At 42.6% G+C, this 16,427-nt stretch overlaps 1 protein-coding gene across 2 annotated transcripts; it reads right to left on the bottom strand.

The window, feature by feature from the left end:
• Nucleotides 1–9,065: 9,065 nt before the first annotated feature.
• On the bottom strand, nt 9,066–16,009 carry asb13a.2 (ankyrin repeat and SOCS box containing 13a, tandem duplicate 2). 2 transcript variants are annotated; one of them, XM_021563739.3, is made up of 6 exons: nt 15,864–16,009; nt 15,373–15,560; nt 14,990–15,146; nt 14,777–14,911; nt 14,437–14,628; nt 9,066–11,943 (listed from the first exon to the last, which is right to left on the bottom strand). In XM_021563739.3, exons 1-6 carry the CDS (start codon nt 15,907–15,909, stop codon nt 11,816–11,818), a joined length of 846 nt encoding a protein of 281 aa, XP_021419414.1. In that variant the 5' UTR covers nt 15,910–16,009; the 3' UTR covers nt 9,066–11,815. The 2 variants fall into 2 exon arrangements, with proteins under 2 accessions (XP_021419414.1, XP_021419411.1); XM_021563736.3 differs by having other exon boundaries at nt 15,373–15,991.
• Between the last annotated feature and the right edge of the window lie 418 nt (nt 16,010–16,427).

The following is a 16,427-nucleotide window of genomic DNA, read 5'->3' on the forward strand; positions in this document are numbered from 1 at the left end:
GCCTGAAACATCCTCCAGCATGACCGGTTTGGCGGTGGGTCAGTCATGGTGTGGGGTGGCATTTCTTTGGGGGGCCCGCACAGCCCTCCATGTGCTCGCCAGAGGTAGCCTGACTGCCATTAGGTACCAAGATGAGATCCTCAGACCCCTTGTGAGACCATATGCTGGTGCGGTTGGCCCTGGGTTCCTCCTAATGCAAGACAATGCTAGACCTCATGTGGCTGGAGTGTGTCAGCAGTTCCTGCAAGAGAAAGGCATTGATGCTATGGACTGGCCCGCCCGTTCCCCAGACCTGAATCCAATTGAGCACATCTGGGACATCATGTCTCGCTCCATCCACCAACGCCACGTTGCACCACAGACTGTCCAGGAGTTGGCGGATGCTTTAGTCAAGGTCTGGGAGGAGATCCCTCAGGAGACCATCCGCCACCTTATCAGGAGCATGCCCAGGCGTTGTAGGGAGGTCATACAGGCACGTGGAGGCCACACACACTACTGAGCCTCATTTTGACTTGTTTTAAGGACATTACATCAAAGTTGGATCAGCCTGTAGTGTGGTTTTCCACTTTAATTTTGAATTTTTGTGTGATTTTGTTGTCAGCACATTCAACTATGTAAAGAAAAAAGTATTTAATAATAATATTTCATTAATTTAGATCTAGGATGTGTTATTTTAGTGTTCCCTTTATTTTTTTTAGCAGTGTATATACACAGTAGTATAAAAAGTACTCAATTGTAAAAGTAAAGATGCCTTTATAGAAAATAACTCAAGTAAAAGTGAAAGTCACCCAGTAGAACACTACTTGAGCAAAAGTCGAAAAGGTTTTGGTTTAAAATATACTTATGAATCAAGAGTAAAAGTATAAATAATTTCAAATTCTTTTAAGCAAACCAGATGGCACCATTTTCTTGTATTTATAGCCACGGGCATACTCTAACACTCAGACATCATTTACAAATGAAGCATGTGTGTTTAGTGGGTCCACCTGATCAGAGGCAGTAGGGATGACCAGGGAGGTTCTCTTGATAAGTGTGTGAATTTTTACCATTTGCCTGTCCTGCTAAGCATTCAAAATGTATCAAGTACTTTTGAGGTTCAGGAAAATGTAAGTGTAAAAAGTACATTATTTTCTTCAGGAATGAGGTGAAGTAAAAGTTGTCCAAAATATAAATAGTTAAGTAAAGTACAGATACCCCAAAAAACTATTCAAGTAGTATATCGAAATGTGAGGCATGCGGCAGATGTCCCATAGGGTCATCCTGGACTCAACTGATCAGAGCAGCTGGGTGACCCTCTCACTCAGGCCGCCTCAAACGACAGGCAACCCGTACTCACCCCTCACCTCTGGCTCCTAGGACACAGCTCTTCTGGAGGTCATAAAGGGGGGTCACTGTGGCAGAAATGGGGTTACGGTCTGGGGAGGTAGAGTCAGTTCCAGGAATCAGCCCCTCACCTATTCTCATCAGAACCACCTTTTCAGAGAGACGTTATGAGGTAAACTTTCCAAATGGAAAATCAGAAAATGGGGCATCTTCAACTGATTTGTTCAAATGTCTCTAGTACGGTAACAAGTGTGAGTCAGACAGAAATGGGGCGGAGACACACAGATGGAGTAGAGATTAGGTAATGGTTGTCCTTTCTTGGGGGTCATGGTTGAGCAGTACCAGGGTAGAGGATATGAGCTGGTCTCTGTGGTCTCCAGATCAAAGGTCAAGGCTCTGAGGACATAGCACAAGACCCACGCCATAAAACTCAGTTAGGAGGATGTATGGTGCAGTTAGCCCATGGGAGGCATCATGTTAAATCAGACAGACCCACGTTTAGCAAGGACACACAAACAAAGCCATTTCCCTCCTATCACTTTTGAAATAAGCCACATGCCACTGAATTAGCTAGGGAAGGTGAGCTGAGAGGAGAGATACGTGCCTGAAGAACGTCAGGAATTCCAATGCCTGAATATCTGAGCACTAACCAACACAATCACCTCAAAATAAACAGACCAGACCCTGAATGAAGTGGTGGCAGCACCAGTCACGGCACTAAGCCCAAAATAGAAGAACTATGTGATACCACTAAACTGAGACACAAACTCAGTCACAGGTGTAAATATTTCCCCTCAGCACTTTTCAGGTGCCACACTGTTATTTAGTGGCTAATCTTATCTCCATAATAACAAGCCTTAAAAAGCAACAGCCGTGAATTAAGGCTACTGAAAAATGCTGTGTTGAATCAAACCTTGAATTCTTCTTTACTGTCGTCGCCACGCAATGGACCAAAACACTCACACACTGGTATGAAAACAAACTAGACACCGAAGCACTAAGGCATGATCGTGTTATAATCTACCTATTCGCACAAAATAACAAACTGGTTGTAAATCACAGAGTGGGAAAGATTCAAACTTGATTATTACCCTCCTACCTCTGTTGTTATTCACTAGCTTGGCTCATTGATACATACTACTGTGGAAATGATAGGATCATGTCATTGTACTGTCCTTGATCACTAAGGTCTTTAGTTAGGTCAGTGAAGAAGGACAGGGTAATATAGTACCTGTTCTGTTTGAGCAAGAGATTTTCCCCAAAAACTATTTATCATCTGCATTAAATCAGCAGGTAATAAGCAAGACCTTACAAGATAACATAACGGTCTACACAATGTCTGACTGTGCAGTCTCTTCTACAGCCAAAAAGACACATCTCCCTCCTCCTCGTCCTCCCGTTCCCCCCACTAACATACTTATTACACCTGTACCGAGAACAACCTGTCTAGTTGACACTGCTTTCCTAGTCGAAATAAGGTCAAACTGCCAGAGAGGAACACGCAGTAAGTGTTACATAACGTAAAAAGTAGTAGTAAATCCAGGTTGGGTAGCCTGTCACACCATGTCATTATTGTGGGCGATAAAATGCCAAATTGATGGTTGTGAGAAAGAGAACAGGCCTATTAGCAACAGGGAAACAACCTGGAGTACATTCTGTTCTGGATCACATTGTTTCTCTGGCCAGCTCCACCAACCATCGCAGGAAACAGTAGCTTCAGGACCTTATTCTACAGCCATACAACCAGACCCATCGTTTCCTTATAAATGCTGATGTAAAAAGGCCTTTATAAATACATTTGATTGATTGATAGATACAGGGATATGTGGGTTACATACAGTGGCTTGGGAAAGTATTCCCCCCCCCTTGGCATTTTTTTCTATTTTGTTGCCTTACAACCTGGAATTAAAATGGATTTTTTTTGGGGGGGGGGGGGGGGGGGTGTATCATTTGATTTACACAACATGCCTACCACTTTGAAGATGCCAAATATTTTTTGTGAAACAAACAAGAAATAAGACCAAAAAAACAGAATAATTGAGCGTACATAACTATTCACCCCCGTAAATTCAATACTTTGTAGAGCCACCTTTGGCAGCAATTACAGCTGCAAGTCTCTTGGGGTATGTATCTATAAGCTTGGCACATCTAGCCACTGGGATTTTTGCATTCTTCAAGGCAAAACTGCTCCAGCTCCTTCAAGTTGGATGGGTTCCGCTGGTGTAGAGCAATCTTCAAGTCATACCAAAGATTTTCAATTGGATTGAGGTCTGGGCTTTGACTAGGCCATTCCAAGACATTTAAATGTTTCCTCTTAAACCACTTGAGTGTTGCTTTAGCAGTATGCTTAGGGTTATTGCCCTGCTGGAAGGTGAACCTCCATCCCAGTCTCAAATCTCTGGAAGACTGAAACAGGTTTCCCTCAAGAATTTCCCTGTATTTAGCAACATCCATCATTCCTTCAATTCTGACCAGTTTCCCAGACCCTGCTGATGAAAAACATTGGATGGTGTTCTCGGGGTGATGAGTAGTGTTGGGTTTGAGCGAGACATAGCGTTTTTCTTGATGGCCAAAGAGCTCAATTTTTGTCTCATCTGACCAGAGTACCTTATCCATATGTTTGGGGAGTCTTCCACATGCCTTTTGGCGAACACCAAACGTGTTCGCTTTATTTTTTTATTTTTTTCTTCAAGCAATGGCTTTTGTTCTGTACACATTTCCATAAAGCCCACCTCTGTGGAGTGTACGGCTTAAAGTGGTCCTATGGACAGATACTCAGATCGCCGCTGTGGAGCTTTGCAGCTTCTTCAGGGTTATCTTTGGTCTCTTTAATGCCCTCCTTGCCTGGTCCGTGAGTTTTGGTGGGCGGTCCTCTCTTGGCAGGTTTGTTGTGGTGCCATATTCTTACCATTTTTTAATAATGGATTTAATAGCGATCCGTGGGATGTTCAAAGTTTTGGATATTTTTTTATAACCCAACCCTGATATGTACTTCTCCGCAATTTTGTCCCTGACCTAGTTGGAGAACTCCTTGGTCTTCATGGTGCCCCTTGCTTAGTGGTGTTGCAGACTCTGGGGCCTTTCAGAACAGGTGTATATATACTGAGATCATGTGACAGATCATGTGACAGATCATGCGAAACTTAAATAAAGTCCACCTGTGTGCAATCTAACTAATTGTGACTTTTGAAGGTTATTGGTTGCACCAGATCTTATTTAGGTGCTTCATAGCAAAGGGGTGAATACACATGCACCACTTTTCAATTTTTTATGTTTTATAATTTTTTTTAAACAAGTTATTTTTTTCATTTCACATCACCAATTTGGAATATTTTGTGTATGTCCATTACATGAAATCCAAATAATAATCAATTTAAATTACAGGTTGTAATGCAACAAAATAGGAAAAACACCAAGGGGGATGAATACTTTTGCAAGGCACTGAACAAAGTGTTAGCATTTTTATCCTTCACCCAAATACAGTGCCTTGCGAAAGTATTCGGCCCCCTTGAACTTTGCGACCTTTTGCCACATTTCAGGCTTCAAACATAAAGATATAAAACTGTATTTTTTTGTGAAGAATCAACAACAAGTGGGACACAATCATGAAGTGGAACGACATTTATTGGATATTTCAAACTTTTTTAACAAATCAAAAACTGAAAAATTGGGCGTGCAAAATTATTCAGCCCCCTTAAGTTAATACTTTGTAGCGCCACCTTTTGCTGCGATTACAGCTGTAAGTCGCTTGGGGTATGTCTCTATCAGTTTTGCACATCGAGAGACTGAAATTGTTTCCCATTCCTCCTTGCAAAACAGCTCGAGCTCAGTGAGGTTGGATGGAGAGCATTTGTGAACAGCAGTTTTCAGTTCTTTCCACAGATTCTCGATTGGATTCAGGTCTGGACTTTGACTTGGCCATTCTAACACCTGGATATGTTTATTTTTGAACCATTCCATTGTAGATTTTGCTTTATGTTTTGGATCATTGTCTTGTTGGAAGACGAATCTCCGTCCCAGTCTCAGGTCTTTTGCAGACTCCATCAGGTTTTCTTCCAGAATGGTCCTGTATTTGGCTCCATCCATCTTCCCATCAATTTTAACCATCTTCCCTGTCCCTGCTGAAGAAAAGCAGGCCCAAACCATGATGCTGCCACCACCATGTTTGACAGTGGGGATGGTGTGTTCAGCTGTGTTGCTTTTACGCCAAACATTACATCTTGCATTGTTGCCAAAAAGTTACATTTTGGTTTCATCTGACCAGAGCACCTTCTTCCACATGTTTGGTGTGTCTCCCAGGTGGCTTGTGGCAAACTTTAAACGACACTTTTTATGGATATCTTTAAGAAATGGCTTTCTTCTTGCCACTCTTCCATAAAGGCCAGATTTGTGCAATATACTATAAGACTGATTGTTGTCCTATGGACAGAGTCTCCCACCTCAGCTGTAGATCTCTGCAGTTCATCCAGAGTGATCATGGGCCTCTTGGCTGCATCTCTGATCAGTCTTCTCCTTGTATGAGCTGAAAGTTTAGAGGGACGGCCAGGTCTTGGTAGATTTGCAGTGGTCTGATACTCCTTCCATTTCAATATTATCGCTTGCACAGTGCTCCTTGGGATGTTTAAAGCTTGGGAAATCTTTTTGTATCCAAATCCGGCTTTAAACTTCTTCACAACAGTATCTCGGACCTGCCTGGTGTGCTCCTTGTTCTTCATGATGCTCTCTGCGCTTTCAACGGACCTCTGAGACTATCACAGTGCAGGTGCATTTATACGGAGACTTGACTACACACAGGTGGATTGTATTTATCATCATTAGTCATTTAGGTCAACATTGGATCATTCAGAGATCCTCACTGAACTTCTGGAGAGAGTTTGCTGCACTGAAAGTAAAGGGGCAGAATAATTTTGCACGCCCAATTTTTCAGTTTTTGATTTGTTAAAAAAGTTTGAAATATCCAATAAATGTCGTTCCACTTCATGATTGTGTCCCACTTGTTGATTCTTCACAAAAAATACAGTTTTATATCTTTATGTTTGAAGCCTGAAATGTGGCAAAAGGTCGCAAAGTTCAAGGGGGCCGAATACTTTCGCAAGGCACTGTATGTTTGACTGCTCACAAAGAACATTGTTCCTTTTCTTGTGGTGCGCAAAGTTTAAATACTCGACTTCTGAGAATGTGTGGATATTTAATGTGATTTTGTGAGAAGGGGGTAGTTGTGTGTCTGTGTGTGTTCATATATGTCAGGTGCGCATGTGAATTTTGCAACTAAAGTGTCAAATACCCATTGACAAAAGGCACCATGTGAAAGCAAATGCAGATGCAGATGAAGGCCTCTGAGGGAAATAACCGGTTCCAAATGTGCTGCTTTGTCTTCTTGAAAAAGCCAACAGTTCTTTCTTAAATGTCTGTTGTACTGTGGTTGCCAAAGGCCCCCGAGGTCTCAAACCAATCCAATCAGCATTTAGCTTTTCTTCGTTATACTTCAATAGAGTGCAGGCTTGAAGCACGAGAAGCTGAGACTTGCTTACAAAGAACATTTGGATATTGGAGAGATGGGGAGAGTGTGCGTAAGAATATGACAGACTCATACACAATCAGTCTGCCAAAGTGTTTGTGAGAAAAGTGGTGTGTGCATGCATGTGTGCCTTTTTGCCTGCATTTCTAGTCATAGTGCCAGTCTGGGCTCCCTGGGCTAGCCCAGGACAGTCTGTCTGTCTGGGCCCTCCTGTGCTCCCCGGGCTAGCCCAGGACAGTCTGTCCGTCTGAGCCCTCCTGTGCTCCCCGGGCTAGCCCAGGACAGTCTGTCTGTCCGAGGTGTGGGCCAGTTGACTACTGTTGACCAGACGTATGTGTCATTGGTGAGAGAAAGAGAGAGACTTTGTCTGGGAAGAAGAAACTGCTGACTTCACCCCCACTGACTGAACTGGAGTAGTGCTGTGTAAGACTAGGAAGCAGGGTGGGGTAGAACTGGCCTGGGGACTCCCTTTAGGAAATATAAAATGTTGGTTGGGTCATCTGGCCGCTCGCTGTGCTTCTGGGACGTCCACGTGTGTGTGTGTGGGTGTGTGGCTGACTAGACAGATGTGCATATGTTCTCAGACTGGAGGAGACCAGGCTGTTTTACAGTAAGTCTGAATGACGACGCCCAGCCAGAGGCCTTTTGGATAAATCCTCTGGAATACTGACTTAGTGACTTTTAATTTATTACGTGTTAGGTGGACTAGCTAGGTGGACTTGCTTGATGGTGCTAAAAAGGTATTAAAGCTAAACAGTTGATCATTCTAACCATGTTTTGAGTACCAATCTGTTGTAGCTACACTGCAGTGAACCGCTGAAGAGGTCCCACGTGATTTCAGACCAAGGCCACAAACAGGTGTGCCTATGTGTTTGATGATGTTTCCAGTCAAACACACATCCATTCAGTCATACAGATTAGGATCACTTCAAAGAAGAGCTGCTTTCAAGACAGTGTTCTCCTCCCATTCACCATGCTTTATTTACCAGTGCAGTGGAATAACTCAATCCCACCAGTCACCCTTAACTGCCTCTTACTCTAACAAGCAGACAGAGGCTGTGTGTGCTGTGTGTTGTAGTGCCTGACCAGTTCTGAGTTATGGTGTGGTGGAGATTGTCCTTAATATGAACTTCTAACCCATTGCTATAATTATATGGGAGTGGAGAAGCTATAATTACACCAAGCTTTTAATAACTGGTCCGGGGCCAATTTTGTTGTTAGTCCCATTATGGTTAAGGTGAAGACTGAGTGCAGGACAGGCTGGTCCTAAATCAGTTGCTCATAGTTGAAAGTAACTATCAGAGTCCCAGCTTGGCACAAACACTTCCTCACATCTGATCCTCGTTGAGTGGGGGAAGGATTCCTAACTGGAGTTGAAGAGCTCGCCCAGTGAAGCCTAGCAGACCATCACAGCATCAAGTCTATCTCTCCTCTAAAAGACACTGAGCCTCTCAGATTCCTGCCTGATCTATCTACATCTATCCTTAATTCCCCTCCCCGAGGAAGTTTCTACAAAGAGGTGAAGAGTTGTTTCTTATAGCTAACAAAGATGTGAGGATAATACACATTGGCATATATCTACTGAGAGGTTGAAGTTCAAAGGTTGAAAGCTAACGAGTAACTCCATTCCACGTATAAACCTTGACATATCTCTGAGATAGTACAAACAGATGTAATCTAGGAAAGCACATCAACGTGACCGGTTGTTTTTGCGTTAGGAGAGCAACAGAGGAAGCACAGGGGAATACCGTAGTCCCATCCATTTCAATCTAACTAACCCCTTAGCCTTTTATTCTGTAATCTAAGAGGGTGGGTGAGTGACAGTATTCTCGCCTCCCTCAAGAATGAGCACGTTTTAAGCCTTTTATTTAGTTGTCTCAAATGCTAGCCTATAGATCCATTTCTTCAAATGGACAGTTCAAGGTTCACTATATCTCCATATCAGCTCAGACAACTCAGGAAAATAGATGTACTCAGAGCCTCTTGTCTACTAGTGCAGGAGCAGTGCAGCTGCTTTGCTTTGACGAGTGAGCGAGATTGATTGTTGTTAAACAAATTCCTAATCTATGGCACATTCTAATGGACACTGGACATAATCATGGCTGGAGATCCATCTTGTTGCTCATTTCAATTTCTGTTCATCATGATATCGGCCTACTCTAACAGTTGACCCAATTTAGATGAATGAATCGAGCCTATCATAATAAAATCCAAAAGGCAGCGAGCATGTCAACAATGCCGTTCATTAACACACAATGCCAGTCTTACAGTATACAGAGCAACATACATTTCTGTGGAGGACATATTATTTACAATAGTATTTGACTGACAGATTTAAACAGTTACACAAACATGTATCATAATAAATAGGTATTTGTAGCATTCTTAGTACCCGATACTGATTCATGAATATACTGTATCAAGTGTGCAAGCAGCATGCTAGATCGTTCTACTTTGATGTTATATTGCTTGATTGATCAAATAACCTCTGTTAGCTGCACAGCACCAAATACCTGATGTTTGAAATCCCTGTGCAGATACCTTTGACTGGTATTGCCTTATCTGAACAGCCAGAGAAAGTGCCTTTGAAACAGGTGTATCATTCCTTTTAATAAAGGCTGATCCAAAATCCCCAAATTGCACCTTTTTTTGTTGTTCAAATATGTTTTAGAACTGGACATTCTTCTCATGCCTGTTCTCGTCTCCTCAATCTGAATGTTAAGACTGAGAAAAACGCTATTTAAACCATCATCTACATGGTCAGCCTATTTTAAGACTGAGCAGTAGCAGATCCCTTCTGAACCGGGGTCAGTTATTTTAACAAGCTATTTTAAAGAGGGCATTTATCCTTGTTCCCTCATGTGAACAGGGAGGGCTCCAGCTATTTCTGCTCCTGAGCTTATTTCTGGATGTGTTCTGAACGGTTAAGACGGTAATGGACGAGGCCGACGGTAATGGACGAGGCCGCGTTGTATCCACAGAAAACAGTTCCAAATAGGTTCCTGTCCTGGTAAAAAGCAATTGAATGCCGCAAGCGATGATCTAAGAACCTTCACACTTGACACAGACATGTCATTTACTCAATAGTCCAGCAGACATGCCGTCTCAGCACAGATTTGGAAGAGGCTAAATAAGGGGGGAGAAAGCTGCTTGAGCTTATTGATGATACAGACTTATATTGCTTTTTGAGGGCATATTTAGCTTTTCGAATGCATTCAAAAACTTGACCGTTCCCAAAACGGGTTAAACAGATGGATTATCGGAGAGGATTGTCACTTGCGCTGTACTTGGTACTATAAACGTTGTTTCAACAATTTGTCAACATATTGTGACGTGGAATCTATATGGAAAATACATTTGTTTTCGGTTAGATGGAGTCGTGAATCCAACATAGCAATTATTAATTTGTAGACAAATTGGAATTAAAGCCAGACTGAGCCAGTGGCACAGATGGACCTATCCAAGCAGAAGATAAATCTCCTTAAAATGTTGATATTTGGTTGTGTTGTCAACAAAACACAATATTACTTTGCAATACAGTAAATAGCCTTAACTTTAGACTATCTTAAAAAACTAAAGTAACATTCAAACTTAAAAAAAGAGTAACACATTCATGACCACATTTTGAGGTTACTGTAATCATATAAAGGGTGCATGTGCAAGATAGCGTGCATAGATCACAGGTCTGTGGAGATCACCACAACTGCTGTAATAATCTGCACAGAATCTCAAAACGGCATTGATTCCTTGCACCCATGTACTTTTAATGTAATCTCAACTGCAATCCAGGTCATTTGTTTCTGCTATTAGATTAAGCACAGGGATTTATCAATAACTGACATTGTATTCCCACTTGAGCTTAGCTGTGCTTTAAAATGGTTGAAAGTGCAGTGATAAACATTTTGGGTGACAACTAAACCAAAAATCAACATTGTTTTCTATTGGAATTTAATTTGAGTGGGTTAATATAGGTTGTAATCTCATTAACGTCTCAACCAAATATTACCCAATTATCCACACTGAAATGAGGTAGTGTGGCCAGTGGGGAGAGATTAAATAGGTCATAATCTTTTAGAAACACATTTTTTGATTAATGCACATTGCCTTACATGTTGATAATAGACATATTCCTCTGTTCTCATTATTAAGATGGGTTATGTCAAATAACAGTACCAATACAGTGACCAGAGAGACAACTCCGAGGAATCCATACACCCTCATCAAACAGACACCGTATTCAGGCCTGGGCCGTCTCAGCTATAGCGGACGCAACAGATCAGAGAAGCTAACAGTAAAAGCAGGATTGTTTTCCATGGTGTTTCTCTGTTGCCTGGATTCCACGTCCGCCTCAAACACATCCAGTTGTCAGGTGTGGTTTCTGTTCCGATGTCAGGGAGGAATCTGGGATACACAGTGACATCTGGAGCGTGTCAACGGGAACGCCGCTCATCCTCCTGCTGCAACACCGTTTCTCCTTCCTGAGGATGTACCGGAGATCTGGGATGTGTTGCTGCCGCATTGTCATGGCGACTAAAATGCTGGTGTAGTGTCCACAGACGGTATTGCAGAGTGGACAGGATCAGCTGCCAAAATCACTTCCTCTCCTCCATTTCTTTTCTCCTCTCCCCCTCATTTTCCCTGAGGGCCTCCATTTGTCTTTCATGTAGGTTTACAAGATATGGGAGTTCTAAGAATAAACTGTATGTAAAAAGTCCCCATTAAAACCTCCTATGCTTCTGTTCTTTAAATATGTATCTAATGTGTTAATATGGCACACATTCTGAAGACAAAGAAAAAAGTGCTCTGCTTAAAAATACTGTTTGGAAACCTGTGCTTTGCTGTATGCATATTATTTTTATGCATCTAATCTAGTGGTATCTAAGGTTCAGACTGTAGCATTTTGATAATTGTGATGTTTTATAGAAAGGTTTCAATGTCTGAGCTTCCTTCCTTCTCCTTAGTAAGATAATGGTGTCAGTGGTAACAGAGGAAGCTAATGATTTGCTTTGGTATGTCCAGTTGAACTACGACCTCCAGAGCTCTGATACCCAGCATCGTCCTTAGGGTCACTCTGCTCAGCTGCTGCAGACTCAATGGAGTACCTACAGGTAGACAACCGCAAAGGTTTATGGGAGATGTAGTCTCTAGCCACAATATATAGAACACAGGAACAGAGTACTCAAGTGTCAATACACAGTCAGAGATATGGGTCCTAATTTTGTATTTTTAAAGAATGGAGCTTTTGAGCAGGGATATTATGTTGTCGTTTGCTTGCATAACCCAACAATAGGACTCAATGAGTTGAGCAAATGTTTAAAACAGTATGTCACAATGTCCTTGCACTTCATGAAATAAAGTTAATATTTTTCCTTACAAGAGGTCTGTGTCTGATGCCTAGGATACTGTTGCTGTGTGGCTTCTCACACAGACCTGGTCTCACATTCCACGAGTGGCTCTGAGGCAGAGGAATCTGTCTGGGTTTGGGTCTCATCGTCAGTTACTGACAGGTAGCTAAGCTGAATGTTATAGACTGGTACTAATTTAAAATCAGCCTCCTGGAACATGAGTAGGATAGACATTAACTTGAGGGACAGGACAGATGGACTGGAGCCTAAGTTCAAAATATCTTTCTGACGTAAGACTGCGTATTGGCAGGGGTTAAAGTAAGATAGTACGGTCCGGTATTGCGTCCTAAGAAAATAAATAGACGGGATACGCCGTAGAGGTAAATCATGAGCCTATCACAACAATTAAAACAAAATGACAAAAAATGACCACGTCAGCCACATGAAAAATGGACTTGAAAGTAGGTGGCATATTATAGACGCTTCAAAATGCGGTGTGGTTCGAGGAGAACACTGACATTTTTCCAAGGCAGAGATGACTGGCCAAGACTGACGCGCACGGACATCAATTCAGGCTACAAGTTGACGCATCAATTCAGGCTACAAGTGTAGGAGGAATGACAACCGCAGAATGTCATTACACTTTTTGGTGTTTTAACAGATGTTTCTTTCCATTCATCAAATGGTTGGGGCACAGAGCACTGTTTGGCTGTTGGAATTAATTTGTGAGTGGACAAATGTGCACGTGTAGCCTACATGAGCCTTTTATGGTTTGACATCAGATGAAAACATCATGACTGGTTGTGTTTATGCCACATTGAAAGGTAATACATTTTAGTTAAGTTACAAATCTTCACTACTAGAACCACAGAGATCCTTTTCAATTAAGCTAAGGACCCTGGAACTAAACACCTCCCTCTGCAACTGGATCGTGGACTTCCTGAAGGGCCGACCCCAGGTGGTAAGGGTAGGCAACAACACGGCTGCCACGCTGATCCTCAACACTGAGGTCCCTCAGGGGTGCATGCTTAGTCCCCTCCTGTATTCCCTGTTCACCCACGACTGCGTGGCCAAACACGACAGTGGTAGGCTAGATCACCAACAACGATGAGACAACTTATAGGGAGGAGGTCAGAGAACTGGCAGTGTGGTGCCAGGACAACAACCTCTCCCTCAATGTGAGAAAGACAAAGGAGCTGATCATGGACTACAGGAAAAGGTGGGCCGAACATGCCCCAATTAACATCAATGGGAGCGGGTCGAGAGTTTCAAGTTCCTTTGTGTCCACATCACCAACAAACTGTCATGGTCCAAACACACCAAGACCGCCTGGTACGGCAAATGCTTCTGACTGTAAGGTACTACACAGGGTAGTGTGTATGGCAAAGGATCTATATAATAGGTGGTGTCAGAGGAAAGCCCATAAAATTATCAGAGACTCCAGTCACCTAAGTCATAGATGGTTTTCTCTTCTAACGCACAGCAAGCAGTACCAGAGTGCCAAGTCTAGGACCAAAAGGCTCCTTAACAGCTTCTACCCCCAATCATAAGACTACTGAACAATTAATCAAATGGCCACCTGACAATTACATTGACGACCCCCCCCCCCCGCTCCATTTATTTTGTACACTGCTGCTACTCGCTGTTTATATGCGTAGTCACTTCACTCCCACCTGCATGTACAAATTACCTCAACTAACCTGTACCCCCGCACACTGACTCGGTACCCCCTGTATATAGCCTTGTTATTGTTATGTTATTGTGTTACTTTTTATTTGGTAAATATTTTCTTAACTCTTGTTGAACTGCACTGATGGTTAAGGGCTTCTAAGTAAGCATTTCACGGTAAGGTCTACACTTGTTGTACCAGGCGCATTTAGCAAATAAAGTTTAATTCGATTTGAAATTAATATGGATGCTACTTTATATGTCATTCTATAATTAGGCCCATAAAAAAAAAAGGAGGCCCCGTACCAGGAAGAAATTAAATCTACCTCGACCCGAGTATTGTGTACCAATTAAGAAGTATTCAAACAGCTGTTTTTGATGGGTTCAACATTATCAAGTTATTTTTAAAATTACTTTTCCACTACCTGTAACTTTTTGATCCTGAAAAATTAGCAATGGGCACCACCTACTGGTGGCACTGTGACATTGCTTAGAAATCCACAAAAAAACATATGGGTACAGTACAGTCTATTGCTTATAACTGGTAACTGTGGTATAAAAACCTCACTCACACTGACTTACTTTCATAAAACTCTAAGCAGAGTGCAGCGGGAGAACCGGGATCGATGTAGTCAATGGGCTTCTTATCGTTTTTGTCTTTGGCGTAGATGTTCGCCCCAAACTCCACCAGCATGTCGATCATGTCTACACTCTTCACTTTAGCAGCATGGTGCAGGGCCGTCTTGTGCAGCCGAGCATAATTCACTTTGGCACCTGAGGAAGCAAATGACACATTGTTAATAAAGGTTGTTAATAAAGATTCACCTCAGAGTTGAGAACTCAAATCCAGGGTTTTATTCTCTATTCAGGACTTTCTTCAAAATCAAATCATTTGTTGTTAGTGCTCTTCTCTAATGCTAACCTGCGTTGAGTAGTGCCTTGACACAGTCCGTGTGGTCGTTGGCACACGCCACATGCAGTGGGGTCCCATAGTACAGGTCATATGCCTCCAGACTGGCACCTTTAGCGATCATGATCTTCACAACGTCAGCATTACCTGGGACACAAGAACAGACCGTCACAAGTTCTCAAACCATCGTGATGCACGCTCATCCTACACCTGCCACACACTTACCCCCCATGCAGGCTTCGTGTAGGGGTGAGGTGGTCCGGGAAGAGAGGGTGGGGTTCACCTTGGCCCCATGCTCTAGCAGCATCCGCACACAGTCAAAGCTCCCGACCGAGCAGGCCTCACACAGAGGGGTGCTACCGTCCGTGTTACGGGCATCCACCTACAGGACAACACAGCCATTATGTATGTATATATATATCCCGATTAACTATAAATAACTTAACTTTCTCTTCTGTTGATCTTTAACCTGTGTTGAATCTGGGACACACTTTTCTCCTGTGATATGACTAGAGTGTTTGTTGACAATCCTGTATTCTTCTATGGCTAACCTACCTCATTTATTGAAGTTATTTCTCTTATCTCTCTCAACCTAGTGACAGTCTCACCTGTGCTCCAGCATCCAGTAGCAGCCTGACACACTGGGTCTGCCCCCTTTCACATGCCTCATGGAGGGGGGTGATAGAGTCCACAGCCACTATGTTGACGGAGGCTCCGCTCTGGATGAGTTGCTGCAGCTGGGCAGCATGTCCCTCGGAGGCCGCTTTGTGCACCTCGGTCCTCTCCGACCAGCAGCCTGGGGCAAGCCACACAGTCACCAGCCAGAGAGCAAATAGCAAGAGAATACCTATTGCTACATAATCAGCCGGCGCTAGGTGAGTGCATGCTAGATCATCTCTGGTGTTGACATCACATTTTGCCATCGTAAACCTTTACTTGACAATCGATATGGACTAAAACACAACATGGCACATATGTAGCTGATTTACGTTGCTGTTATAGCATGAACACATGCTTGCTAGCTATGACATGCAGTAACCAAATGAATGCTAGCTAGCTGGCATACAATTTCAAGGAGCCGAAATGTTTTTATACGCACCTATGTCTCCAAAGAAGTATGGCCTGGCAGTTTCAACCTCCATCATTTGGTCAAATCCCGTTTTATGTTGAAAAACTGTAAATTACGTCCCGCGAGAAGTAAACAAACACATCTGAGCTGCGGCACTGACACATCACGTGACTGGTTTTGACATGTCCTTTGCTGGATTTAAGGGCATGCTGGGAGTTGTAGTACAAATGTTTTGTCAAAATGTTCATATTACTGCAAGAGTAGAGAACTTGTAGTTGTTTGGCTTTATTTTCCCTAACCATGCTAAAACAAGCTTTCATCTCCAACAAATATTATAACATCATTGTTGCAGGCCTTCTTGAAATGTATTTTACAATGTATTGTTACTGCTTATAGTAAGTAATACATCACATCATATTGTATGTGTGTCCCACAGTAAACAAAACATATACAGAAGAAGATGAGATGTGTCCAAACATAGTATTCAAGCTTTTTCCTGTTCCTGATATTCCTTTGGGAATCCATCCATGAGTCAGTTCATAAGGCAGCATCAGCACCCCTCATGTCTCAGAAAATGTAGCTGATGGTACGTTG

Source organism: Oncorhynchus mykiss, chromosome 15 (genome assembly GCF_057628025.1).
Source record: "Oncorhynchus mykiss isolate SJ-2025 chromosome 15, ASM5762802v1, whole genome shotgun sequence".
In the NCBI taxonomy this organism is placed as follows: domain Eukaryota; kingdom Metazoa; phylum Chordata; class Actinopteri; order Salmoniformes; family Salmonidae; genus Oncorhynchus; species Oncorhynchus mykiss.